The 24747-nt window shown below is 53.5% G+C and overlaps 5 protein-coding genes across 5 annotated transcripts; 2 read left to right on the plus strand and 3 right to left on the minus strand.

Annotated features, from left to right (window-relative positions):
- Positions 1 to 248: 248 nt before the first annotated feature.
- ColSpa_04267 (uncharacterized protein) lies at positions 249 to 824 on the plus strand (the record flags this gene model as incomplete). The annotated part of the gene is made up of 1 exon (XM_049270479.1): positions 249 to 824. One exon carries the CDS (start codon positions 249 to 251, stop codon positions 822 to 824), a length of 576 nt encoding a protein of 191 aa, XP_049126436.1.
- Positions 825 to 3337: 2513 nt separating this feature from the next.
- Positions 3338 to 8266, plus strand: ColSpa_04268 (ABC transporter A family member 3; the record flags this gene model as incomplete). Its single annotated transcript, XM_049270480.1, has 1 exon — positions 3338 to 8266. One exon carries the CDS (start codon positions 3338 to 3340, stop codon positions 8264 to 8266), a length of 4929 nt encoding a protein of 1642 aa, XP_049126437.1.
- A 562-nt stretch (positions 8267 to 8828) lies between these two features.
- Positions 8829 to 10233, minus strand: ColSpa_04269 (satratoxin biosynthesis SC1 cluster protein 4; the record flags this gene model as incomplete). The annotated part of the gene is made up of 5 exons (XM_049270481.1): positions 8829 to 8948; positions 8990 to 9395; positions 9471 to 9825; positions 9968 to 10004; positions 10060 to 10233. 5 exons carry the CDS (start codon positions 10231 to 10233, stop codon positions 8829 to 8831), a joined length of 1092 nt encoding a protein of 363 aa, XP_049126438.1.
- Positions 10234 to 14139: 3906 nt separating this feature from the next.
- Positions 14140 to 14529, minus strand: ColSpa_04270 (uncharacterized protein; the record flags this gene model as incomplete). Its single annotated transcript, XM_049270482.1, has 1 exon — positions 14140 to 14529. The coding sequence occupies one exon, from the start codon at positions 14527 to 14529 to the stop codon at positions 14140 to 14142; it is 390 nt and encodes a 129-aa protein (XP_049126439.1).
- Positions 14530 to 14581: 52 nt separating this feature from the next.
- Positions 14582 to 18673, minus strand: ColSpa_04271 (cyanobacterial phytochrome B; the record flags this gene model as incomplete). The annotated part of the gene is made up of 1 exon (XM_049270483.1): positions 14582 to 18673. One exon carries the CDS (start codon positions 18671 to 18673, stop codon positions 14582 to 14584), a length of 4092 nt encoding a protein of 1363 aa, XP_049126440.1.
- Between the last annotated feature and the right edge of the window lie 6074 nt (positions 18674 to 24747).

Here is a 24747-nt window from a genome sequence, read left to right on the forward strand (position 1 = left end):
GCGTCGCCTAAATTCAAGACGGACATTGGATGGAACCCTAGGTAGCCCGAGCGTCTAACAACAGACATATGGGTGGGGTCGACCCTCTCGTTCTCAACCTCTGCTTAAGACGGGGCAGGAAACTGTGCCGGTGTCCGAACTGAAAACCTGTCAGCTCAATTGTCGGAAGAAGTCCGTCGACTCGGCCTAATTTATTCAAGAATACCGTAGATCCGATCCCAGGGAGAAAGAGAAAAACGCGACACCTCATGGCACAGCCTAAGAACTGGCCGGCAGGGCTCCCGTATCTCTCAGCCCCGGCACACTCCCGGCTCCTAACCCCGGCCCAACGGCAGACCATCAGCCAGAAGTCGGCAGATCTGCCTGACATCCCGGCGCAGGCCACGGTTCTCCCGAGCCCGTTGGTCAAAATCACGCCCATCACAGACGACACGCACCCAGCCAAGGGTCAGAGCGGTCTCTTCGCGGCGCGGCACCTCAAGCCGGGGACCTTTGTCTTGCCGTACCTGGGCACCGTACACCCAGAGATGCCGTCCGAGTCAGACTACGACCTGTGGCTGGACCGGGAGGCCGAAGTCGCGGTTGACGCGGACAAGAGCGGCAACGAGGCGCGGTTCGTGAACGATTATCGGGGAATTGCGGAGAGGCCCAACGCGGAGTTTCGCGAGGTTTGGTGTCAAAGATTTCGGCAGCGGTGTATGGCGGTTTGGGTGCTGCCTGAAGGGAAGAATGGTCGTGGGAAGGGGGGCATCGGGAAAGGGGAGGAAATCTTGATTAGTTACGGCAAGGGGTTTTGGGGGACTCGGAAGAACGAGCAGGGTTGATGTTTGAAAAGGGCGATGGTTGTTGCTAACTCTGCCTTGTTGCTCGACCGAGGAATAGACTGCGATTCGGAGCATCGTCCATGAGAAGACGCACCAAATTAGCCCGCAATGAGATACATGATGCTCAGTCGGGAGTTAAGCATATCTAGCCAAATGACACCGAGACTTTTGTGAAACTTCTTTAAGGACTCATCAGTGAACACCTTCGTCCCTCCCCAACAGTGTTGCAGTACTCATTTAACCGAATACATGGGGATGAGGACGGGGGCATCCGTGCACCCGTGAACAACAGAGATAACAGGAATGAGGGTGGTGGAAGCAGTGGCGTGGCGGTAGATGATACAATTTCTAAGTCATTATGTTCATCTTCAGCGACATACCACCTATCTGGCCCGTTTCATCTCTCGGGGTCTCATATCTATCTTCCAGTAGACCAACTACTTGGGTTTGCTGTCACGTCTTTCTCCTATATCATCATACACTATTTTACTCATCGGGTATGCTTGGCCTTGGCGAACCTGGCGGAGCTGAGGCATTCGGCAAAAGTTTCGTGGCGCAGTAGGTCGGCAGCCGTCAGGATGCCTGATATCGGCATTCCGTGCGGATGTCGAGAACCTCTTGAGCACGTTGGAGAGAGGTGGTCTTCTCGGCGATCCGCGGACGGTTACATCTGCCAACTTGTAGTGGAGCTTTGGTAACAACCAGAGAGGCACATGAGTCGACTAGTCGGTGTTGGAAGGGGCGACTTCGGACCGACAGCACAGCGATTGGTGTCTCTGGTCGGTGTCAAGGGCCGCCCAAGTCTTGACCGACGTCAATGATTGTATGCTACCACTCAGACTTAGCTACGCTATGCTCTTAGTAGTGGTGCCCACTGGCGCGCAGTTCGAGTGCGGGAACCAGAGAAGTGAAATAACCGAAGGCGCAGCATCCACACGAACGGTCCAACTCCATGTGACACAACTGAAAAGCAGACAGCGAGGTGTCCTCAAGATGCAGATAAGTGGTCGAACGAGGTTTGGGGGACACGCGTCCTAGCCAGACATAGACGCCGAGTCATCGTATTCTCCATCCCGACTCGGACAGGTGTAGATGTGCGCGACGCCTCACTGGAGCCTGGCGTTTGTGCTATAGAGCCCCCGAGACAAAACGGTGCTTGTCGTATTGCACAAGTCATGAAATCAACACGACTGCGGGAAGCCTACGGCACGTAGCATGCATGGTATCTTGCACCGACCGGCGTGGAGATAAGATGATGGGTGTCGCACACATAAGTCCCTTCCTCAGTGGAGGCTCAAGCATTCCACGACCCAAAAGCACCATGACTTTTTGCCCAAGACTTGGGCTGTGAATCATGAATGGAATGAATGAGGCTGCTTCTGCTACTACCTACCTTGTTGTCAGCCCCGCCCAGACCTCGCATACCTAGGCACCCTACCAGTTGCCTGAGCTCATGGTGCCAAGTCGCCCGCAGATTGCCCAGATTTGCCCAGACGCCCGGTTAAGCGAGGTCGAAGGATCCGAGCAGACGTTGTCAAGAGTGAGTGCAAAGCGGGTAAGAGTGAGATGAACGTGTGCATGGGACTGGAGACGGTGGGGGCCCGGAGTTCGGGACAATTGTTCTCGTTCAGTGGAGAATCACCGTAAAGACGACGCCCGACGTCCACTCACACACCTTCGTCTCATTAGGTAGTACAGTTATTATTTTCTGTCTCGGCAGGAGGCCCCCGGTCACTCAAAACACAAGAGTCGGAAGGAACTGATGGGAAAGGGGTCCGCCATTGCCCTTTGGACGGGTGGCGTTTAGCGCGTTCAACCCAGATCCTCCACAACACGCCTTTACCCTCACTCACCACTGGCACCTACAACTTCAGGTCCTTGTTTGGTACTGTTTGTGGCCGCAAAGGTAACAACAGTGAGCCGTTCTTTTGTTGCTTGATACTGCTGCTTCATCTGGCTCCGACCCGAGGAACAACCCTGGTTGAATAAGTTCATCGCAACTTCTCCTCTTCCACCATCTGCATCGCTTCCTCGCGCTTGTACTTAGCTCGGCACGTCACTTTTTTGAGATTCGTTCGGTTGTTGCCCCCGCTTCTCGAACGTCGAAAAAGAACATCATCAAAGCTCTCTTCAACTTTTCATCCATTTCCGTCTTTTTCGGGAGTAACCTCCGCCCACTGTCAACCGCCCAAGAGGCATATCATCATCTTCGCCCAGGCACCCCGGTCTTTCACGATCTTCAGGCGGCACCGACAACAATACTAACAACACTGTATATACCCCATGCAGCCAACTACTTTGACTGTTTACGCCTCTGCCTTCATCCTTCTCCTCAAAGCTCCGACGTCGTTACGTACCGTTGATAGACAGTTGTAATAGCTGGGGGCAAAGGGATCTCCCAAGTTCATTTTACCCACCTCAAGACTCGATCGCATCTTTCGACAACGAAGCCAACGGCCCCTAGAAAACGATTGAGAACTTCAAGCACCCGCCTCAGGCGACTCTCGTCAATAATGGCGTTTCTACGCCAGACGTCGACGCTCACGGTGAAGAATTGGAAGATTATACTTCGCCACGCCGTTGCCGCCGTCTTCATCGCATTCATCCTGCCCATAGCTCTGACGACCTTCTTCAGCTTCGCAAAGAACCTGTTCGTGCCGCCAGCCGTCTACGGCATCTCAGACCCACGACATATTCGATCCCTTCCGGACGCCCTCAACGTTGCGGCAGGCTCCGGTAGAGAAACCGTTGTGTTTGTGAACAATGGGTTTTCCGGAGGCGACATCGACAGGGTCATCGACGCCCTAGCAAACTCTGTTGAAAGTGCCGGCAAGACGGCCCTCCGCCGCTCATCTACCACCGATCTTGGCACCGATTGCCCTACTAACCTTCGCGGTGTCTCCCAATGCTACGGAGCCGTCGTGTTCCAAGCCTCTCCATCGGAGGGCCCAGGTGACTACTGGAACTACACCCTCCGCAGCGACGGAGCTCTGCGAAGCATTGTCGTCGATGTCGATTCTGACAGGAACGATGCCCAAATCTACCTATTGCCACTGCAGAGAGCAGTCGACGTGGCCATTGCTTCCGTTCAGTCCGGTTCATCGTCCGGGTCCGGTCCGTCGCAAGTAGAGCAGGGCCCCCTCCCAGAGACTGTCGACGAATACCCCTTCACGTCGATCACCCAGGAAGAGCGTGCCGTAAGGATTCGCATCAACTACCAAAGTGCCATCACTAACTGGATGGGCGTGGCTTTCATGACCAGCGTCCTTTTCGTCACGTACCATCTCACCGGATTCATCGCAACCGAGCGCGAGAGTGGCATGATTCGTCTAGTCGACGCCATGATGCCCGTCAAACGCAGATGGCACGCGCAGGCTGCCCGTATCATTTCATATCACATCTCGTTCAGTCTGCTTTACATTCCGGGTTGGGTGATCGGGTCATTGGTGTTACGCGCTGGTGTTTTCGCGCGAACCGGCGTTGGAATCGTCTTGATATACCACCTACTCAACGGGATAGCCATGGTATCCCTCTCCATCTTGACCTCTTCGCTCTTCAAAAAGGCTCAGATCAGCGGCATTGCGGCTATACTCGCCATCATGCTCCTCGGAATCCTTGCACAGTCCATATCTTATCCGAGCACTGCCGCCGTGGGGTTGCTCAGTCTTCTATTCACGCCTTGCAACTACGTCTACTTCATCACGTACATGGCGAGATGGGAGCGAGAAGATTTGCCGACTAACCTGGCCGAGGTTGCCCCAGGTAGCCCCTGGCAACTCTCTGGTATTATCCTCTGGGTGTTCCTGATTATTCAGATCTTTGCCTACCCTTTACTTGGAGCTCTGATTGAGTCATATCTTCATGGCACTACTACCAAAGGCAGGAAGATAGTCTTCAATCCGACCAAGTCCCGGGACGGCGGAATTGCGGCCGACGGACCCCGGCCGGACGATACTGCTGTGCGCTTGCAAGGTTTCACCAAGATCTACAGCCCTTCTCGAATCCGCCGTCTCTTCTCCTTCATCTCACGCCCCCGCGATCACGTTCGTGCCGTAGACAACCTGACTCTAGAAGTTCGCAGAGGACAAATCTTATGTCTTTTGGGCGCCAATGGCTCTGGGAAGTCTACAACACTGGACTCGATTGCTGGCACAAGCAAGCTTACAAGCGGCACTATCACCATCGATGGCACTGGCGGACTCGGAATTGCGCCCCAAAAGAATGTCATGTGGGACGACTTGACGGTAGAACAGCACATCAAGATCTTCAACAGACTGAAGTCCCCCGGGCAAGTCGCTTCCAAGCAGGAGATTCGCGACCTTATCCGGTCCGTTGACCTAGAGCTGAAAAGCAAAGCCATGTCGAAGACGTTGTCGGGGGGCCAAAAACGCAAATTACAGCTCGGCATGATGCTTACTGGAGGGAGTGCCGTTTGCTGCGTCGACGAAGTCAGCAGTGGCATTGACCCTCTCTCGCGACGTAAACTCTGGGATATTCTCTTGGCAGAAAGGGGACGAAGGACAATAATCCTAACGACGCATTTTCTGGACGAAGCCGATCTCCTCGCAGATCACATTGCCGTTCTGTCCAAAGGTACCCTCCGTGCTGACGGCTCCTCGGTCGAGCTGAAGGACCGTCTCGGTGGTGGGTATCGAGTCCACGTGCACAAGGATACAGGAATCAAGAACGCTCCCGATGTTGAAGGAGTTCAAAAGAAGATATCTTTCGACCTCATCAGCTATATTTCCCCGTCTTCAACCCTAGCCGCCCAGGTGATTCGCACTCTCGAGGCTTCTGGAATCCACGAATATCGGTTTTCGGGGCCGACCATCGAAGATGTGTTTCTTCACTTGGCTGAAGAAATCCATGGAGAATCTGGCAATGTGATCCCCGATTCCGGGTCGGACCTGAACGAAAAGAAAACGTTTTCAACTGCATCGGCTGAAGCCCTTCCCGTCGGTGCCCCGCCTCAAGGGGGGCTGCAACTGCTAGATGGTAGGCAGATTGGCTTCATGGAGCAGGCAGCCGTACTATTCCGGAAGCGCATCACCATTTTGAAGACCAATTGGATTCCGTACTTCACCGCATTCGCTTTGCCTGTAGCAGCTGCTGGCCTCGTCACTCTGTTCATTCAAGATCAAGGGCAAAGTGGATGTGCGCCTTCCGAGGATCGTTCACTCGACCAGGCAGAAGGAATCAGCCTCACAGATTTTGCCTGGAAACTGGTGCTTGGCCCGACTTCGAGGTTCGATCTCAACACTGCCTCTAGCGTCCTTCTCCCAGTGTTCAACGCTGCTGCTGGCGGCTCCGGCTCTGGAGGCTCCGGCTCTGGAGATGCAGCGCGGATCCTGACCGAGAATGCCACCTTCGTAGAAAGTTTCCAGGCCTTCCAAGACACCATCTTCGAGCGACGGTTAGAAACCCTGCCAGGCGGAATCTGGCTGGGTGGCGATTCTATGGTACCAACCATCGCGTACATGGCCAACTACAATGGCCTCATCAACCCGCTGCTCACCCAAAATATCTTTAACATGCTGCTTAGCAATGTCACGGTTATGATGTCCTGGGCGCCCTTCGCCACCCCCTTCGCCAGTTCGGATGGAGACGGGCTACAATTCATCGTGTACAGCGGCATCGCTCTGGCTTGCTACCCAGGGTTTTTTGCACTGTACCCAAGCCTCGAGCGACGACAGGGGGTGCGCGGGCTTCAGTACAGTAACGGTGTCCGTGTCTTGCCTCTGTGGTCGTCTTATCTCGCATTCGACTTCCTTATCGTTCTCGCGTCCACAGCTCTTGTTACCATACTCTGGGCCGCCTTGTCATCCGTCTGGTATCATGTCGGCTTCATCTTCGTAGTGTTTTTGCTCTACGGCTTGACTGCGATCCTCCTGGCGTACGTGATATCTCTGTTCTGCAAGACAGCGCTGTCCACGTATGCCTGGGTCGCGGCCGGACAAGCGGTTATGTTCCTGGTCTATCTGGTCGCCTATATGTGCACGGTAACATTCTCGCCCGTCCCACGAATCGACGACAACATTCTTGTTGTTCACTTCGTCATCTCAGCCGTCGCGCCTATTGGCTCAGTCGTACGGGCCATGTTCTTGGCCTTAAACCTCTTCTCGACGGCCTGCGACGGGCGGCATCTTGCATCAAACCCGGGTGGTATTCTTCAATATGGAGGTCCCATCTTGTACTTGCTCCTGCAGTCTATCGGCTTGTTCGTCATTCTACTTTGGGCCGATAGTGGCTCTGTCGGAACGTCGGCCCGGCGACTTTGGCAGCGACGTTACCATGACGAGACGGAGGACGCAAACGCATCTGACGAGGAAGTCGCAAATGAGGTGGCTAGAGTAACCACACAGAGCAGCGATGACGGCCTGCGGGTCATGCATCTGACTAAAACATTTGGGAGGAACACAGCCGTCGACAATGTAAGCTTTGGTATTCAAAGGTCTCAAGTGTTTGCTCTTCTTGGACCAAACGGAGCAGGCAAATCGACGACCATTTCTTTAATTCGCGGAGACATCAAGCCAAGTCGAAATGGTGGTGAGATTCTCATCGAAGACAAGTCCGTCATTCACGATCTGCCTGCTGCCCGCGCAAACCTTGGCGTGTGTCCCCAGCACGACGCGATGGACTTGATGACGGTTCGCGAGCATCTCGAGTTCTATGCTCGTGTACGTGGTATTCCCGATATCGGCCACAATGTTGACGCTGTTATCCACGCGGTCGGCTTGCAGGCATTCTCGACACGAATGGCCCACGCTCTCTCTGGAGGCAACAAGCGCAAACTGAGTCTCGGCATTGCTTTGATGGGCAACCCGAAGGTCCTCATCCTCGATGAGCCGTCGTCAGGACTGGACGCCGCCGCCAAGCGGATCATGTGGAAGACGTTGGCCGCCACGGTTACGGGCCGATCCCTCCTATTGACCACGCACAGTATGGAGGAGGCTGATGCTCTCGCAAGCCGCGCTGGTATTCTTGCCCGACGCATGCTTGCTGTCGGTACGACGGAGGACCTCCGTCATCGATTCGGCGATGCCCTGCATGTCCATCTGATCAGCAAGACGGCGCCACACACTACACCCCAAGAGACCGAACATCTCCGCCAGTGGGTCATGGCTACTCTCCCCGGAGCCGACGTGGAGGAGAAGACGTACCACGGCCAGATGCGCTTTTCTGTACCTGGAAAGGAGGTTATCAGAGCCTTTGGAGGCGATAAGGTCAAGGAAATCACACCAGCAAATGATATATCATCAAGTGCGGTTGGCCAGCTGGCTGTAATGTTGGAGGAACAGAGGGAGTATTTGGGTATCAACCATTTCAGCGTTTCGCCAACAACACTTGACCAGGTCTTCCTTACCATTGTTGGGAAGCATAACATTCAAGAGGAGGGATACAAGGCGCCCGAGAAGAAGTCCTGGTGGCGATGCGGCTTTTGAATGGCCAAGCATGCATGAAGACAAGCGAATGGAAAGAATGATGGAATTAGAGCGCACAGGAATGTCATCGCTGCTTTCTTCTGTGACTCCAGATACCCAGTACATTAATAATGCTACCAAAGTAGTTTCCTAAACTTAATATAACATTAATTAATTATTGTCGGGGGATATGAAACGGTGAACCGTGGGCGTCTGTCGTTGCGGTCGCCCCTTGTTCTCTGTGCTAGCGCCATTGATATCGCACAAACACTAGCTGGTGACATGATATTTTCTCAAGAGTGATGTCCTCCGAGTTGAATGACGCCAACGTTTCTAAAGGCTGCGAGGCTACGCTTCCCGTCATCGCTTCGGTTCCCTGGCCGAGAAAATCCCTGCCACCACCACTCTCATGATCTTGCTTACTAACTTAACCTTGTTTCTTATATTGGCGCCATCGTCTTTCTCGCCGGCTTCGCCGTTCCTTCCTCTCTGTTAAGTCCCCTTGTATTACGATAATGATACCAGTATGGCAAGAGATGAGGCAACAGGGTAGAGAGGAACAGGAACAGCGAAAATTATAACTTCATGATTCTCTCTCCCGGTCTCCGGTTGCGTGCCGGCTCAAAATGGAGTTCCATCTCTCCGAAACTGAGACGGCTTGGTAGAGCTGGAAGGACTCCACACCGGTCGCGGACTCAGAGGACTGGAGTTTGGCTTAACAGGGGTAATGGTGTCCTCACGTACGCTGGCTAGACCGAAGATGGTCTCGCTCGACTCGTTTGTTTGCTGCTTATAAGGCAAGCCGTAGGTGGTCGACCTGTCATCCCTGAGATGGCTTGACCGTGCGCTGGACATTCCTGATTCGGCAATACCCTTTTCTGTATCATGTGGCTTTGGAAGACTCGAGTACGCCCGCGTCGGCTGGGTATGTCGCGTGTCAGTCTGGTGGCTAAGGACAGATGAGAGGTTCACTCTGCTCATCAGCCCCGGGAACATCTTGGTCAGGAGCGGACGGAGAGTCGGCAGACAGGCGCATGTTACGGCCGACGAGATCTCACCGAGAGACCAAAGGGAGGCTTCAACGTTGGTCCAGGTGAAGTCGGCCGATATGTTCAGAAATTGCACTCTGACAATGCTGATGGCGACAGTGCTGGGAAATGTTAGCCCATCGAGCTATAGGACAAGGTGTTCACGCATAATGAGCAAAGAATGTTGGCAAACTTACAAGAACCCTAGGCTGAATATACCTATGAGGAGGATCTTTTGCTTTCGCGGCAGGCTGAGGTGCCAGAAGATGGGTATCGGCAAGGCGAAAACAGCGACGTCGGTAATGATGTTTCCCGCGGCGTTAACGTACCACTGCGGCTGGTTCGGAATGCACTTGGCTTTCACCGACTGATCCCAGAAGCCGGAAACTGGCATGCATTGGAGTGCTGATATAAACAGCTGAGAGGTCGCCCAGGCTCCCACGACGAGCAGGGCGACTGCATAGATCTTGCGAAGCCTCGGGACAACCATGACTCTATAGTATTGGCAGAGGAAAGAGAGTTTGATGAAGAGCATGGCAAAGTTGTAAGTAACTATTGATATCCAAAACAACTTCATGTACTCAGTAATGTCTTGTGGGGTTAGGAGGACAATATGTCTCCCAAGGCCATGAGTCGTCACTGTTCTTTAAGTCAGCTGCTTGAGTTTCTGCAAAAAATGTCTGAATCAACTCACTAAGTGCGATGGTAGTGCCGCAGGCCACTGTGGACAACTGGTATTAAATGTTAGTCTCAACGTTCTGTTTGAACAGCAATAGCTTTACTCACCAGAGCAGCAACGGCGAGATAATCATCGACGCCATACATTCGAATGATTTTCGTTCTTGTATAGGCTCTCAAAGCAACCATTGTGGTTGCGAAGAGAACACAGAAGACCACAGATCCGATGACTGTCATTCTCTTGTCGTCGGCGTACACTTGCGGAGGGATAGACGTATTCATCTTGGCGACGGTGTAGTAGGGTCGTAGTGCAGATGTGAAGCAGAGACAATGGAATATAAGCCAGAATTCAGTTGAAACCGACAAACTGACGGGCGCCGCCCGTGTCTGAAGGTCGGTGAATAAGAAGGTAGAGGAGCAAAGATGAGTCGGTCATCTCAGTTGGAGATGGTTACGAGCTCATCGGGGATATTGGAGAACATATCAGAAGCAGAGACCTCCAAATAGAAGCAGCGTCAGTAACGAACCGGTTCAGGGTTTACTTGGAGAGTTCGAAGTTAATGACAGGAACGAGGGGGTGGCTAGAGTTTCCCAGGCAGCGCTTTCGTAAAGGATTACCTTTTGAGCCTAGAACGAGTCCAGCACAATCCCTCCTCGTGTGCTGCTGTGCCCATCATCAGCGAGTCATTTCTACGCTGATAGACTAGGAGGTTCGTTATTCCGAGCATCTCATCCCGGCACGGGCACACAGCCTTCTTCGCAACAAATGCGCAGCATATTGCTGATCAAGATGGAAAGAAGGGGGACAGAGTAACTGGGCCTCTCGTCGTCTCGCTACTCGCTTTAGCCGTCTATATCACCTGAGAAACCACGGGCAGAGTCGTAGAACCGCGGGGGACACACTTCTTTCCCGGGTCGCAATTGCCATTGATCGAGGGAAATGGGGCCAGAGAGAGGGGGAAAAGAAGCCTAGTGGTTAGTGTCAGCCAGAGACGGGGATTGTTGGCATATACCTGGCTCACGGTGGGGGACGGGAAGTCTGCGCTTCCATCTTTAGTTTGTATATCCCGTTCAACTTCGCTTCCATCTCGATGTTGCTTTCAATGGGCTGCGGAGGGAAAGATACGTGGGGGCCCTGTGTGGTTTGCGGAAGAGGAGAGTTTCCATGGCGGGAAGTTAGTTGAACGTTTGACGCAAAGAAGCGAAATCTGTCGTCGAGGGCTCATATACTGGCTTGCAGCAGAGAAGACGAGAGCCTGCCCAAGGTTGAACATCGGATACAGGGTTGAGTTTCTTTCTGTCGACATCCTATGCACGGAGGCTCTTCGCGGACTGGCCGGGCTGCCCATGTCAGGATGGGCATCTGTTCAACTCCAAGCTCGGGCTTGCTTCATTGGCAGCGAGAATGACCTCGGCCCCTAAGAAAGAAGGAAAAGCTGAAGCCCAACGCCGATGGGAAGTTAAACATGTATCTACATCTGTGAGCTCGCGATGGCAGCGGGGAACCTTGTTTGATGGTCCCGGTTGGTATGGCATGTCGAATCAGCATAAAGCATTGAGATGCTTGAGTTCAGAGAAACGCTCAGTCCTCAATCCCATTACCCTGCCATTCCAAAGCGGAGGGTGTGCTTTGCTACAATCTCGCGTGCTCTTAGCTCGAGTGTCCAACTCGTTTCCTCTCATCTTCCTCTGCTTGCGGTTCTTGCCTTGTTCTTGTCACCCCACCCTCCGTCTCTGTTTTTACGTCCCGGCTGCCCTCAATCCCGTGTTTTGAGACAGTGACATTGTCACGATACAAAGGATGATGAAGACAGGAGAGATTATCCAAGACTGAACTGGACGATTGCAGGAGATCATTCATTGTCAACCTCTGACAAAGTCTATCTGACACTATGCACCTATTTTTGTAAGATTTTCTCCCTTCTCTTTGACACGACACGTGGGGACCAGAAGCGTCGACGCAGATCTTTGGGATTGCCGGTAGACGGATCAGCGCGATTTGCACTCGTCCATCGGCAGCGAATCGTCACGGAAGCCAATGCAACCGAGCGTCCGGGTTCCCTGCCTCTATGATCTACTCCAAAGGCCGATTCGAGGGTCCGAGTCGTGTCCTTGTTATTCTTGCCCAGTTGCCGTTGCCGTTGCCGCCACCATCACCATCTGCCCTGGGCCGACAGACATTCCGGAGTGCAAGGGTAAAAGATACGTGGGCTCGTCCTGACTATAGACGACGAAACCGGGAGGTTTTCTCTCATGCTACGGTGGTACATTAGGACAAACCCGCCAACTCGCGGCCTAAAGTTCATGCTCGTCGTCCTCGGAGTCTGGTCATCTGCAAGGTCCTTCCCAACCACATCCGACGCACCGGCTGCTTGGACCAAGTCTTGAACTGCACCCGCACTCCTCCACATGCCGTGTAGCTATTGCTTGCGTCCGTCTTCTGGTCCTCTCTGTCTATGCCGGCGTGTATCTCCTGAGGTGACAAAAGGAGCTTAGCCTATTTTCCGTCGCACCTTGTCCGTCACATACCCACAGCTCTCGAAGTTGATTGGGCAAGCAGGACGTGAGCGGTTCACTCACGTATCGACCGCATGGAGGGACCATCGCGTCATAAAGCCCGGACCTGACACGTTTGACGAACCCCAGCGTGCCAAGCGCGTTTGAATGACATCGCAGCGTCCAAATCAAGGAGGAGAGTTGTTTACCATCGCTTGCGAGACAGAAAGTCGATACCACCTTTTCTTCAGCGATTCTTGGGGATAGTCGTTAGCCTGACAAGACGATGATAAGATAGTCGTCCGTGTTGTGAGTGCGAGCTAGCCCCCAAGGCATGTATGACTCGAATGTTGTTGAGTCCAAGGGTCCATCGCTCGACTCCTGTCAGTCATAAGAGCAAACCTTGTCATGGCTATGTGCTAGGGTGGCAAAACGGATGATGACCCATTTTCACAATGTGCCTTCACCGCGACGCCATCTGAACCGACTCTGATTCGGCTTGCGAAAGAACAACAACGGATTATAGCACGCAAAGAAGCTAACAGAGGAGAGGCTTGATTCCTAGGTTTCGTCTTTTCCATTTGGCTCTTCCACTTGTCCCTGATTCTTGTGCCCTGGCTTTTCTTTACCTTATTGCTCACCTAAAAGGGCATGGCTAAAGAAAGGCAGAGACAAGAATGAGTAGGGTTGTAAATACTATACCTGCGTATCTACCGAGTCAATAATATGATAGGGCCGAATACTCAAAATTGCCATCACTTTGCTTTTAGGTATACACTGTTATTGGTACTGATAGCTTCAGTGCCACGAGTAAGGAAGCTAATGCAGTAATAACGTCTCTGCACATATCCGGAATGCAAAGTCAGGTATTGAGAAATAGCATTTTCCCTGCTTGCACTAAAACATTGTTTTTATCTGGTTCTTCATCCTAGAATTTGCGTGGCTCTCTGGAACAGAGATTCGAGCCTTTGTCGTGGTGTTACTGACTTGACCGTGAACGACCAATTAGTGTTAGCCAAGTAGAAAGGAGGTTAGGGTAGAAGCTCCCCGAAACGAAACATTGTAGGCTGTATATAGAGGAAGAAGCAGTCCAGGCTGAAGCGAGGTTAGCAATCCACCTCAAGGCATGAAATCAGTCAAAGTCTACCACAGAGAAGAAAAAGAACCGGGGTGGTATATTGCACTGAGGAACTGTAAGATGTGACATTTACAATATGCAAATATAAAACGCCTCCCAGTGCCGAGCTTTATGAGCCGCCGGGCCGCCGGGCCCCCTTTCCCTTTCCCTTTCCCATGCAATCCGTATGCTTTTGCCATGGTATCATTTCCGTTTCCACTTTGAATCTATATCATCACGCTTCAACAAGCCAATGCCCGATTTTAAAACACATCCCGTCACTTGGACTACAAAACTCCGTGTTCGCGAGACGCCATCACGGTCGTCACTGGTGTACTCCTCGCGGAAGAATTAGTCGCCAGCGCAGCTCGACGAATGCTAGCTGAACCGCCAGCGTATCTGCAAAGATGCAAATGAGGGAAAATTTACAAAGTCCTGCCATCATGCGGATGGCGGCTTATCATCTTTGCCACTACCCACATACTCGCATGGCACCCAAAAGAAATAGAAAGAAGATAGTGATAATACGCTTTCCAGTTGCCGGTTCGGCTCGATGCTGTGAAGCCAGCAGGTTCTCAACTTGGAGCGTCAGGTGTAGAATCGGTAGTTTCCTTCGACAAAAGGTCTTTGGTCGGGACCTCCGGTGTCTCTGTCGGCGTCGTTTGGACGTCACCGTCCTTGGCCCTATTCTCTCGGAGGTTGAACCAGCCACCATGCTCCCACTGGCCTGGGGCATACAAGCATGTCGCACGGACGTCGTCCTCTACGATACCTAGCAACAAAGTGTTGAGTCGCTTGAAATCGATAGGCTTGAGGATCCAGCCATCGAAACCGGCATTTATGTACTTGTCCATCTCCCGCTCGATGAGGGATGCCGAGACAGCAAAAATAGGTATTCTGCCGTTGTGAGAGGCTATTGCGGAGTGCCCATCATAGTCACTAGACTTCTCGAAGGCGCGTATCATTTTCGTGCTTGTAAGCCCATCCACAATTGGCATCTATAAATCAACGAACCGGTTAGAAAGACAAAGTTGACGAGGCAAACAAACGGGGCTGATATACCTGCATATCCATCAGGACAACATCGAAAGCCTTAGGCTTCTCGTGGTAAACGGTTGCGCAATCTTCGCCATTGACGGCGTGAGAGACCTGATGGCCAGACTTCTCCAAGCGCTTTCGCAGAATTCTTGAGTTGATCGGATCATCCTCAGCGATGAGGACCTGCAACTTGGTGTTATCGGCGCCCGAGACAACGCTCGGGGCAGTGCCTATAGTGCCAGCGTCTGATGTCCCTGGGGCCTTGGGCTTGTCAAAAACCTCGAAGAGGACTCGTGAAGATTCGCTTTGCTGGGGCCTTGACGGCTGGTCAAAGTATTCGTCAGGTACCTTGACCGCCCTGACGGGTGTTTTCGTATCCGCAACGCTCGCGTAGCCAATTTCGGGAGGCTTTGACGACTCGACAGTGTAAATACTCGGATTACTTCGCCGCGAAATTGACGAACCCATCAGTCTGGAGGCCGAGGCAGATGAGGCATTGTTCCCCTCCGAGGATGTTGGTCGATTGCAATGTTCCTTCGAGTACTGCCGATGAGCAGTTGGCCGGTTCGGGTCAGTTTCTCCGATAGAAAGAGGCGTCTGGATTGCGTCGATCAACCGTTCAGCATCGCTTCGAGAGCTCCGCCCACTGTTCTTGCTACCTCCTGTAGCGGCGCTCTGCTTGCTTTCCAGACTGTGCGTCTCGGCGGCCCCCTCATCTGCCGCTCCCTCCTGGAGAACGGACAGTCTACTTCCTCTATCGATAAGCGTCAACTCGCCATCGTTATCCGGCAATATCGCTGTCGTGACAGACGCGATGCTGGACGCTGTATTAGACTTGGCAGACTTCTGACCACCTTCAGCAGGCACAGGGGCGTCCTCGGGGAGATCGAAGGGCAACTGAATAACGAATCTCGACCCTATCCCTTGTTCTGACTTCAAGCGCAGCTGGCCGTCCATATTGCGAACGATTCTGGCAACAACGGCCAATCCCAACCCTAAGATCCTAGTGTCTTTGCCGGGTTCAGGGTCTTCCGAGGTTATGAAGTTGGACTCATCGATCTCTACGCTGACTTGCTCGAGGTCTCGGAATAAGGTGTCTAGTTGCTTCGCAGTCATACCTTTTCCTGTGTCTTCAACAACAATTTCGATGCGTACCCGTCGATCCAAAACCTCGCTAACGTATAACTCGACTCTCACTGAACCCTTCGAAGTGTTCTGTACAGCATTGGCTGCGACATTGGAAATTGCTTGTCTCAGCCGTCGGCTATCACCGCAAACATGCTGGGGTAGACCAGGATGCTCAATGACCCGATACTCAATGCCCTTCCTCTTGGCATCGTTGGTGAACGGATCGGTCGCTTCACGGATACACATTCCAAAATCGAAGACCTCATCCTTGATCAGATTCTGTCCTTCCTCTGTCTTGGTCAAATCGAGCAGGTCGTTGATGACGTAAATCAGCGACTTGGATGCTGAATGGGATTTAGCAAGGTTTTCGCGGGTCTCCTGGTCGAGCGAGCCTTCCAATGCAATTTCGAGATAGTTGATGATGGCGTTGAGTGGCGTCCGGACCTCGTGGGCGGAGTTTGCGAGCAACAACCGTGTAAGGCGACTGCTCTGCAACGCTGCTTCCTTCTGCCTCCAAACTTCGATAAACTTGCCATAGACCAGACAAAGCACCGCGGCTGTCTCGACTTGTTCCTCTGACCATTCTCTGCATTTACCGAGCACCGTCTCATGCCAGGTTTTAAAGCTCTTCCTGGGCTCCAAGTATGCAGCTGTGCCTTCGCGTAACGTCTTCTCGTACGGATTTCCGGCCCACTTGACCTCCTTGACCTGACCTTTCCGAAAGAATACGATGAAGTCGTTACCTCCAACACTCAAAGGAACATAAAGCAGTCCTGCAATAACGGTGAACCCCAGAGGGTACCGTAGATCTGGAAAGTCTTCGCGAATATCCTGGGACGTAACAACGGATGTCAACTCGCGCAGCCGCAGGTATTCGAGCATAGCTAAAGCCTCTTGCGACTGCTCAAGGTCGCCAAGAATCTTTGTTTCTCCTTTGATGGATAGCATGCCGAAGTCGGCGTCGAACAGCTTCAAAAGATCGTCGGAGGAAGCGATAATGTAGCCAGAGGGATTTTTCTCGGTAGGCGCTGTGTTGATGAGTTTCCGTGCCTGTAGTCGAGTGGCATACGACAGTCTTTCGATATTGCGGGAAGCGGTGTCCCCTACCAGACGACACATTTTGCGGATGGGAAATGATACACGCATGCCCTTGCGGCCGTACGAGTGACAGGCAATGAGGCCCCACAGTTCGTTGAAGGCGTTGATCGAAACCGACATGGAAGACCGAACGGCCATGTTTTTCAGGTACTTGAGGTGGATCGGCGACATGGCGCGAAGGTATGAATGGCTGAGATCTAGCGGTACGTCGAGGTCTTCCTTTGCTTTGCAAACAAGACGGGCGGTATCCAAGTCCCGGTCGTAGAGGAGACGTACTTTGTTCAATTTATATAGCTCGCGAGCCTGCCGTGGGATATCGGAGGCAGGGAAGTGCAAGCCCTTGTACAGATCTTTGGTATGCGTGGTGTCGACGAGCTCTGTAACAACCTTACCATTGAAGGATGAGTCGAACTGGTAGATCATGACGCGGTGAAAACCAGTCAGTTCCTTGACGATGCCTACTAGGATCTTGAGGAAGCCCTCCAGGTTTGGCGCCCCTGCGAGTTGTTCCTGTACTTGGGACATGATGTCAAACACCTGCATGGCCCCAGCGTCACCTCTGCGCTTGCGTGCACTCCGTAAAACTCTCAGGGGTTTGCTCAAGATCTCAGTGCTCTCAGCCAACTCCTCGGATGTTGGGTTTGATTGCAGCGTATCTTCAGGGGTCATGGGTATGGGCTCGTCCGGCGGCCGTAACGGGAACTGGTGGTCGTCATCGACTTCGAATTCGCAGATGATCAGATCGGGATGCGCCGGGTTGATGTGGATGGCACACCACAGCTTGACGCTCTTCTTCTTAGGTGGGCGAACGGATATGCTGAAGACCTCTGGTCCGTTGACAGCTGGGTCGGCATCTTCGTCGCGGATGAAATCGATATGGTCAAGCAAGTTGTCTTGCTGTTCCTCGCTCAAGATCTCCAAGAAGCTGTTGAGGCGGAACAGGTGCTGTGGCGAGTATCCCATTAGCTTCCCCGTATTCTCGCTGGCATAACGAACGGAAAACCGCCCATCGTTTTCTTCGCGAACAGCCACCAAAGCACCAAATCCCTGAATAGAGCCAGGAGTGTGGATAGGTTCATCTTCGCACCGCTGAAGAACACCATCGGTGCCTGTAATCACATGGTGACCTCCGTCCGTCATGACGTACTTGAATCGCGTCGTTAATAGGCCATCGTTGCCCGTGTCGCCGAGTGCGCCGGTGGAGAGAGACGTTTGGTGTTGTGAAGAATCGTCTCCTGGTGCCGAGTCCTCCTCGCCCTCTGACGCATTATCTTGAAATATTTCGAGGGGTTGCGAATTGCCTTGACGTGCGGCATCGGCTTGAACGCTGGATATTGGACCAGATCCTGCGATTTTCCTTCTTGTCTGGACTCCTTGACGGTCGCTTGGCGAAGTCATACTGGACAGTGGTGTAGAGGCGGAATCACGACGAGAGAAGGATTCAAGAGCGGCGGTATCGATACGGGGGTTGGCCGGACGGGGGGCTTGATACTGGCCATGGTCGGGTACTCGCGGGAAGTAGTCGTGCTCACCGGAGGTCCTACCAGTGCGGTCAACGCTCACAACGGAGCGGATTGGGAAGACTCGATCTGACGGATCAGGACTGGCACCATGGCCCAGCTGGCGGTCGGAACCGGCACTCCATGATGAACTACAGCTGGGTGTTGCAGCGGCGGCGGAGACGGGGGCGGGAGCTGAGGTGGTTGCGGCGGATGGGTTTGGCAGCTGAGGCGCTACAGAGTCGGGGTTCACGCTCGCTATGGGAGTCGCCTCGGAAGAATTGTCTGTCGAGGAACGGTCGCCGAAGGTTATGGAAGGCCGCTGCATGTCGGACTGGGAGTCCATGCTTAGGAATCAGAGGTAGAGACCTAGAAGTCTATAAACACCCAGGTGGTCGCGAGCAGGACAAGGCCTTGCCGGAGGCTCAAAGGTCCGCAGTGACTGGGATTTGGCATGAGGCAGAAGCGCAGGAAGACGAGAACCTTGGTTGGATAAAAAACCGGTCACCGTTCCAAGGCGTAAAGGGAAGAAGGGTGAGGACCGGGGATATCGAGGATGAAAAAATGTTGGTGGAGAAGAATACCCCGGGAACTCGACGGCGAGCCGTCGCCGTGATCGAGCCCCTTGTTGTACGTGTGCTCGCTTTTCGCTGGTTGTTCGCGGGGCACTGCGTTTGCAGTGCGCGGGATCGCCTGCTCGATCAGTCGGGTTGGCGAGAGAGGGGCGTGCGTTGCGGTATGGAGATGTCGGGGGGTAGGATGCGATTGTGTGCGGCGACGACCGACGTTGGCGGTGCAGTGCTTGGCTTGGTCGGGGTTGGGAAGGATGGGTGTGCGTGCAGGCAGGGCCGGCTCGCTACGGTCGACGAGCAGCAGTAGGAAACGAAGGAGGAATGAGAGTCGAGAGTGTGAGACGTCTCGATTTTGGTTGTTGGCCTGTCAGAAGATGCAGATGCGGATTACGCGCGCGTTGTAGAGAGGGAGAGACGTGCAACTCTCAGCCCTCAGATTCCTCGATTTTCGGTCTGCGGCGGTGGTGGCGTAAGAGGAGGAGAGGTAGTGAGTAGGTACTACTACAGAAGTGAGGTAAAGTGTGGGTGGCTCCGTGGTTTGGTAGAGCGGCAGTAGTGGCAGGAGTGGCAGAAGCAGCAACTACCTGGGAGCAGTGAAAACAGCGAAACCAGGACGCTACTGCCTTTCTCTCTTGTCTCTTTCTCTTTTCTTCTCTCCTATGCTCGACGTAAGGTTAAGTTACCGAGCCGCAATGTTCAGGATGTGTTGGGGAGATAAAGATATACGAAGTAGGTACCCTAAGCCAGACGAGAAGAACCGAGGAAATGGGACGGGAGGCGAAAAAGAATAAGGTATCAGAGAGGCAGGTTAGGGAAACAGGTAGCCAGTCCAGTCCACTGTCGCTGCTGTGGCGTGGCAGCAGAGAAAGAGGCGGGACGAGGATGATGGCAAGCACCTTGGCCAATTCGAGAGTGGCAAGGAGGAATCATCATAAACGGGCAAGGAAGGCAAAGGCAGAAAAGCACTGCACTGCTCAACATAGCATAGGCCCAAGGGCTGCAAGAATGCAACGCATCCAACACACGGCGGCATGCCCTGCAGCTTCAGGTAAGGCGAGACAAGGCGAAGAAGTTAGGTACCCGACGGCAAAAGCTCAGGTACCTTCAAAGTCTATCGGTAGCATCAGGTTGAGTTAGGTCACGTCAGGTTAGTTTGCTGCAAAAGGCAGTCAGTATCCGTCCGGTAGGCAGATGCTGTATCCGTACTGCAAGCCAGGACAAGTCAGATAGGCATGCCCGAATCCGTCTGGATCCAAACACCGCCAAGGAGCGCTCATCAGGTGTGTAGACAGTGTATAGTACCGAGTAGTTGGATGGAGAGGGAGAGAGAGGGGAAGGCAAAAGGCCCGTACAGCACAGCAAGCAAAATCGCAGCATAAAGTCGAGAAGTAGCAGGACAGCCGGGCTGGGCTGGGCTGGGCTGGGCTACAGGATGCCAGAGCACCAGGGCCCTTCACTTGGACATCCCCGGTTACTGACCACTGGCGAGTACGCTACTGTGCGCGCAGTACCCCTCCCCGTATGCGACGTACATAGCATGTACAGGTTAGTTCTCCTCTTGAGGAATGGGGTGCGGTGTGGCCCCCGGTCTGGTTCCCAAATTTTGACCCAGCTTCTTCTCCTTGACGAGTTCAGGTCAGGCCAGGCCAGTCCAATCTGCAATCCACTTGGTCATGGATTAGCTGGAAAGAATATTAGAGTAAGTACCGCGTACGTGCGCTTTGCATGTCCGGTCCCACACATGTAACAGCCTTCAGGAACCTGACAAGCTCGGGTCAAAGTCCAGGCTAGGGTCCACGTACTTGATAAAGCAAGATGAAGCAAAGCAGAGTAGAGCACCATCACCAAGCGGTAGAGAGAGTTGGCCAAAAGCGTACCTATCCATCCGTGGCGGCTGTTTACCAAGATCTAGACAAGGTCAGTGGGTGGGTGTGAAAAGGGATAATGGATATGCGGCCTGGGCTCTCTAGCGTGTCGATCACTGGTCAAGTGGCCCTTCGTGGAACATCATGGACCAAGGCCACTAATCTGCCATTTGTACCCAGGTTCCACCTTCCTTCCCCCGCCAAAAGAAATACGTACACTACTGCACCTGCTCGAGCATGGCTCGGGGTATAGAGTACGTACCGCTGACGTTTGCAGTACCGACATACACTTCGTCCCGTTCCTATGAACACGAGACCCAGAGCCCTCGAGCTTAAAAACGACAAGCCCTCTCAACCTCTCCCTTTGCCATCTATCAGGACCGGGCTCGAGCCACGGCGAGACGCGGCGCATCGCGGTGGGGTTAACCCTGGACTCGACATGAGATGATGTTTCTCTCCTGACGCTCGGCGTTGAGGGACCGACGGCACCAGTACCCATACTGCCTATGGCCCCCGTACAGAGCCTCGGTCACAGCTGTCCATCACGGCTGCCGGTCAAGGACGTTTTTCTCCGCGCCTCCAATACTAGTACACTTGTTCGAGCAGTGACCAGACCGGCACCGTCGTCGCCGACCCCTCACTTGGTACCACCCGTATCGTCTCGTTCGGCGATACGAAGCGTCATGCAGAAGATTATGTGGGTGTTCATGGGATCATACATAAACATGGGAAAGTCATGGGTACTCGTGCCGCTGGACAATTCCCATTCCTCAGTGAAGGGTCAATCAGGGACACTCCCAGGTGCTTGTATGAAAGTAGCCAGGTGCCCTGCGAACACAGTACGTGTGATCCCGGACTGCCAAAATCCTTCGGCTTGGGGCCAATTCCAACCACGCTCAGCCCAGCACAGCACCGGGATACAGAGTCAAAGGCTACTGCGGGGAGAGGATCCCATTACCACAACGGCGTTTCTCCTACAATATCAGGAACTCGTCTTCCACAATGGTGAAGAAGAAAAATCTGGTCGAGATGGAGAGATTTGCGGCATGGAGTTTGTCCGTCAACCTCCGGGATTGCAGTGAATGCGCCGTCAACCTCGTAGCCCCACCTCTCCCACTCAACCACCACCCAGCTCCAAGCGGCAATTGTCCGAAACGCTGATCCATGACCAGATCCACGGGGCTCGATGCCACATGTCTCCCTCCGTCGAGGTGAGCGTTGAGTGTCAAGTGTCAGTGCTGGGGAGATGCCGGGTCTCTTGAGGACGGCTACTGGTAAGCAAGAATGGAGAGTAGAGAGGGGAAAGCCGGGAAGAGAGCCAGGGAAACGAAGCCGCATCGCAGCGGTGGTTTCATATCGGAAGAAAGACAAGCACGACGAAGCTGTAGTTGGCAAAGACAGTTGCCCACGCAAGTCCCATGAGGTAGAGGTTGATCGAAGGTGGCCAGGCCGGGCCCGGCATGCCCAATTGCCTGCACAGGGACACTGTGCCTGGGAAGTGACACGCCCGCGATTAACTGTAGATGTAATGTGTGGTGATACGCAGAGCTACCTAGGTGGAAAGCACGCAGGCCTGTCCTGCGACTGTCGCAGTGTCGAGAGTGTCGTGGCGGGCAGGGAGGTAACCTTTGTTTGCCTTTTTCCTACTGCAATCCTGGAAGCACCTGGCAAATTTACATTTGCATGCCCCAGAGCAGCGAGGCCCGTACTAATGGGGATGGTCTATCCGTCGAGCTGGGGTGGTTTCCATTTTCTTTACTCTCTTATTCCTCGGCCTCCGGGTGCTCTAGGTGCCTCAAGAGATAACTGTTCGGCGCCTGAGCTGTGGCCTGCTGGTCGCCCGTGGGTTGTCAAGTCGGGCCTCCACCATGTCTATACCTCGCCAAGTAGTCCACTTGGCGGCATGTCCACTGCATCGTGAATTTGGGATACACAGATGGTACGTGAAATGAGGCGAGCTAGGATACGATGCGACGACGAACCCAGCCCGTCCAGGGGTGAGAGGGGGAGAGGGCAGATCCACGCAGTCGCAGTGGGGGAGGTGTGTGAAAATGGGTGGTGCCGCAGATGGGGGACGATCGGGAATCCCAGACTTTGAACGGGCGGAAGTTATGAAACCGATCTTCTCTTGTCGCCACCAATGCTGTGCCGTCCAGCCGTCATCTTGATCTCTTCGGTCTGTCGCTTATCCAGTCGTCTGCGGGCTGCTCTCACTGGAAGCGACAGACATCGGCCATGGCATAGGTTCGACAAGACAACTTGGAAAGCCGTGCATCTTACATCAATATCTAGTCGGTAGCAGTGTATTGATTGCTTAACTCGGCCCACTTGGACGTTTCGATCCCGTAGAATGAATCAATAACCGCAGCCTGGAGAAGCATGCTCATCCGCTCCAACTGATCCGTGCTGCACTCTCGGAGTAGTTTTGCTTTACTTCTTGTTTTGTTTTTGGTTCATCTTTTCGACTGCGGAGGGGTAATGGTCAGTGGCAAATCGAGGGTCGGTGGTGGAATTAAAATGGGAATTAGGACAAGCAGCAAACTTGAATTCGTGGTCTTGATGTGAATGGGATTTTCACAATCGCCTATGCTCAAAGAGGTTATGGTGAGTGTCGATCTCTTCCTTGTAGGAAGCGGATACCTCTAGTGGATACCTGCCTAGGATGCGATGCTAGTCGATGGAGAATGCCTGTAACAATCCGTGCTGGGGCAGGATTTTCTTACCTGTACCAACAGACAACCAAGCCAAGAAACAAGAAGGGGGGGGATGCGGCGCGCGCAGTGACTGGGCGGGTGAGAGCCGAAGAGCGTGAGAGCATAGGCGACGGGAAGCCAAGGGAACAGACGGACGAGATGGGGGCACCCGGAAGACATTGAACGGGAGGACAGAATAAATGCCACCAAGGCTAGACAACTAGTGGGCCTTCGGGGGCCAGGGTTGCAGCTCCAGCTGTCACGATTATGAGGTGTCACAGGCCCAGAGGAGAAGGCAGAGAAGGGCAAGGGCAGGGCATGATTTCCCAACTGTGCAACAACCGAACCCGACTCACTCTCGCCACTGCACCGTACAGGTGTCCCGCGGTGCAGGAGCTGCTCATGATTGACGGACACTGCAGGCTCCAGTCGACCTGCTTCATTGGATCGGGGGAAGGTACTACCTATGTAAAAGGGCGAGGCGGCCGAGATTCCAGCCGGGCCTTTGGACTTCAGCGCCCTCTCCCGCGGACATTGCGACGACAGATATGTGGCTGGATTCTGGAACGCGGTCTTTGATAACGCTACGTTGTATCCCCATCCCACCCCGTCCATTCCTGGCATTGCACTTGCGAAATTTTCTTGGTTTCTTATTTCATTTCCAATATTTCGCAACGACATTCAATACTTTTTGTTCCAACTGCTTCCAATCTGACCTGAAAGTCAGACAAAGATAACCGACGAGGTCGGGCTCATTTCCTCAGTCCTGTTCCTCGCGTGGCAGGCGCCTGTCCGAAGCACGCGGAGGAGGGCTACGCCAGCAAATCTCCGAGCTTCTCGCCCTTCCGCCCTTCTAGCCATGCACGCCTGCCTAGCCGGGCCCCGTATCACTGAGCCTTCCGTCTGTCAGGAGCAAAAGTGGGAAAGACGTGACCAGGACCCTCTCAGCCCCTTGCAAGTCATGCCGTCATAATGGCCCGTGCTTCGTACACTCAGACTTCGCGATCCAATCAGAACCCGATCTATCCCACTCCCACTCATCAGATCCGAACCGGTTAAGTCCCCCACCCGACAGCCCATGCGTTGCACCAAGGCCATTTCCTGCAACCTGTGAACGCTTCCATTCTCACTGCCGTCTTCTTGCTTGTCTCCATGCTTACTATGTATTCATGCTCAACTCCCATGTAGCCTGTCTGTCCATACGTACTGCTGTTCGCGCAGGCTTGCGTCATGTCGACGCCACCGCCACACGCTCTGTCAGCGCCTGTGAAGAGCATCATCAGTTTCAAG

Source organism: Colletotrichum spaethianum (genome assembly GCF_022836535.1).
Source record: "Colletotrichum spaethianum MAFF 239500 DNA, contig09, whole genome shotgun sequence".
In the NCBI taxonomy this organism is placed as follows: domain Eukaryota; kingdom Fungi; phylum Ascomycota; class Sordariomycetes; order Glomerellales; family Glomerellaceae; genus Colletotrichum; species Colletotrichum spaethianum.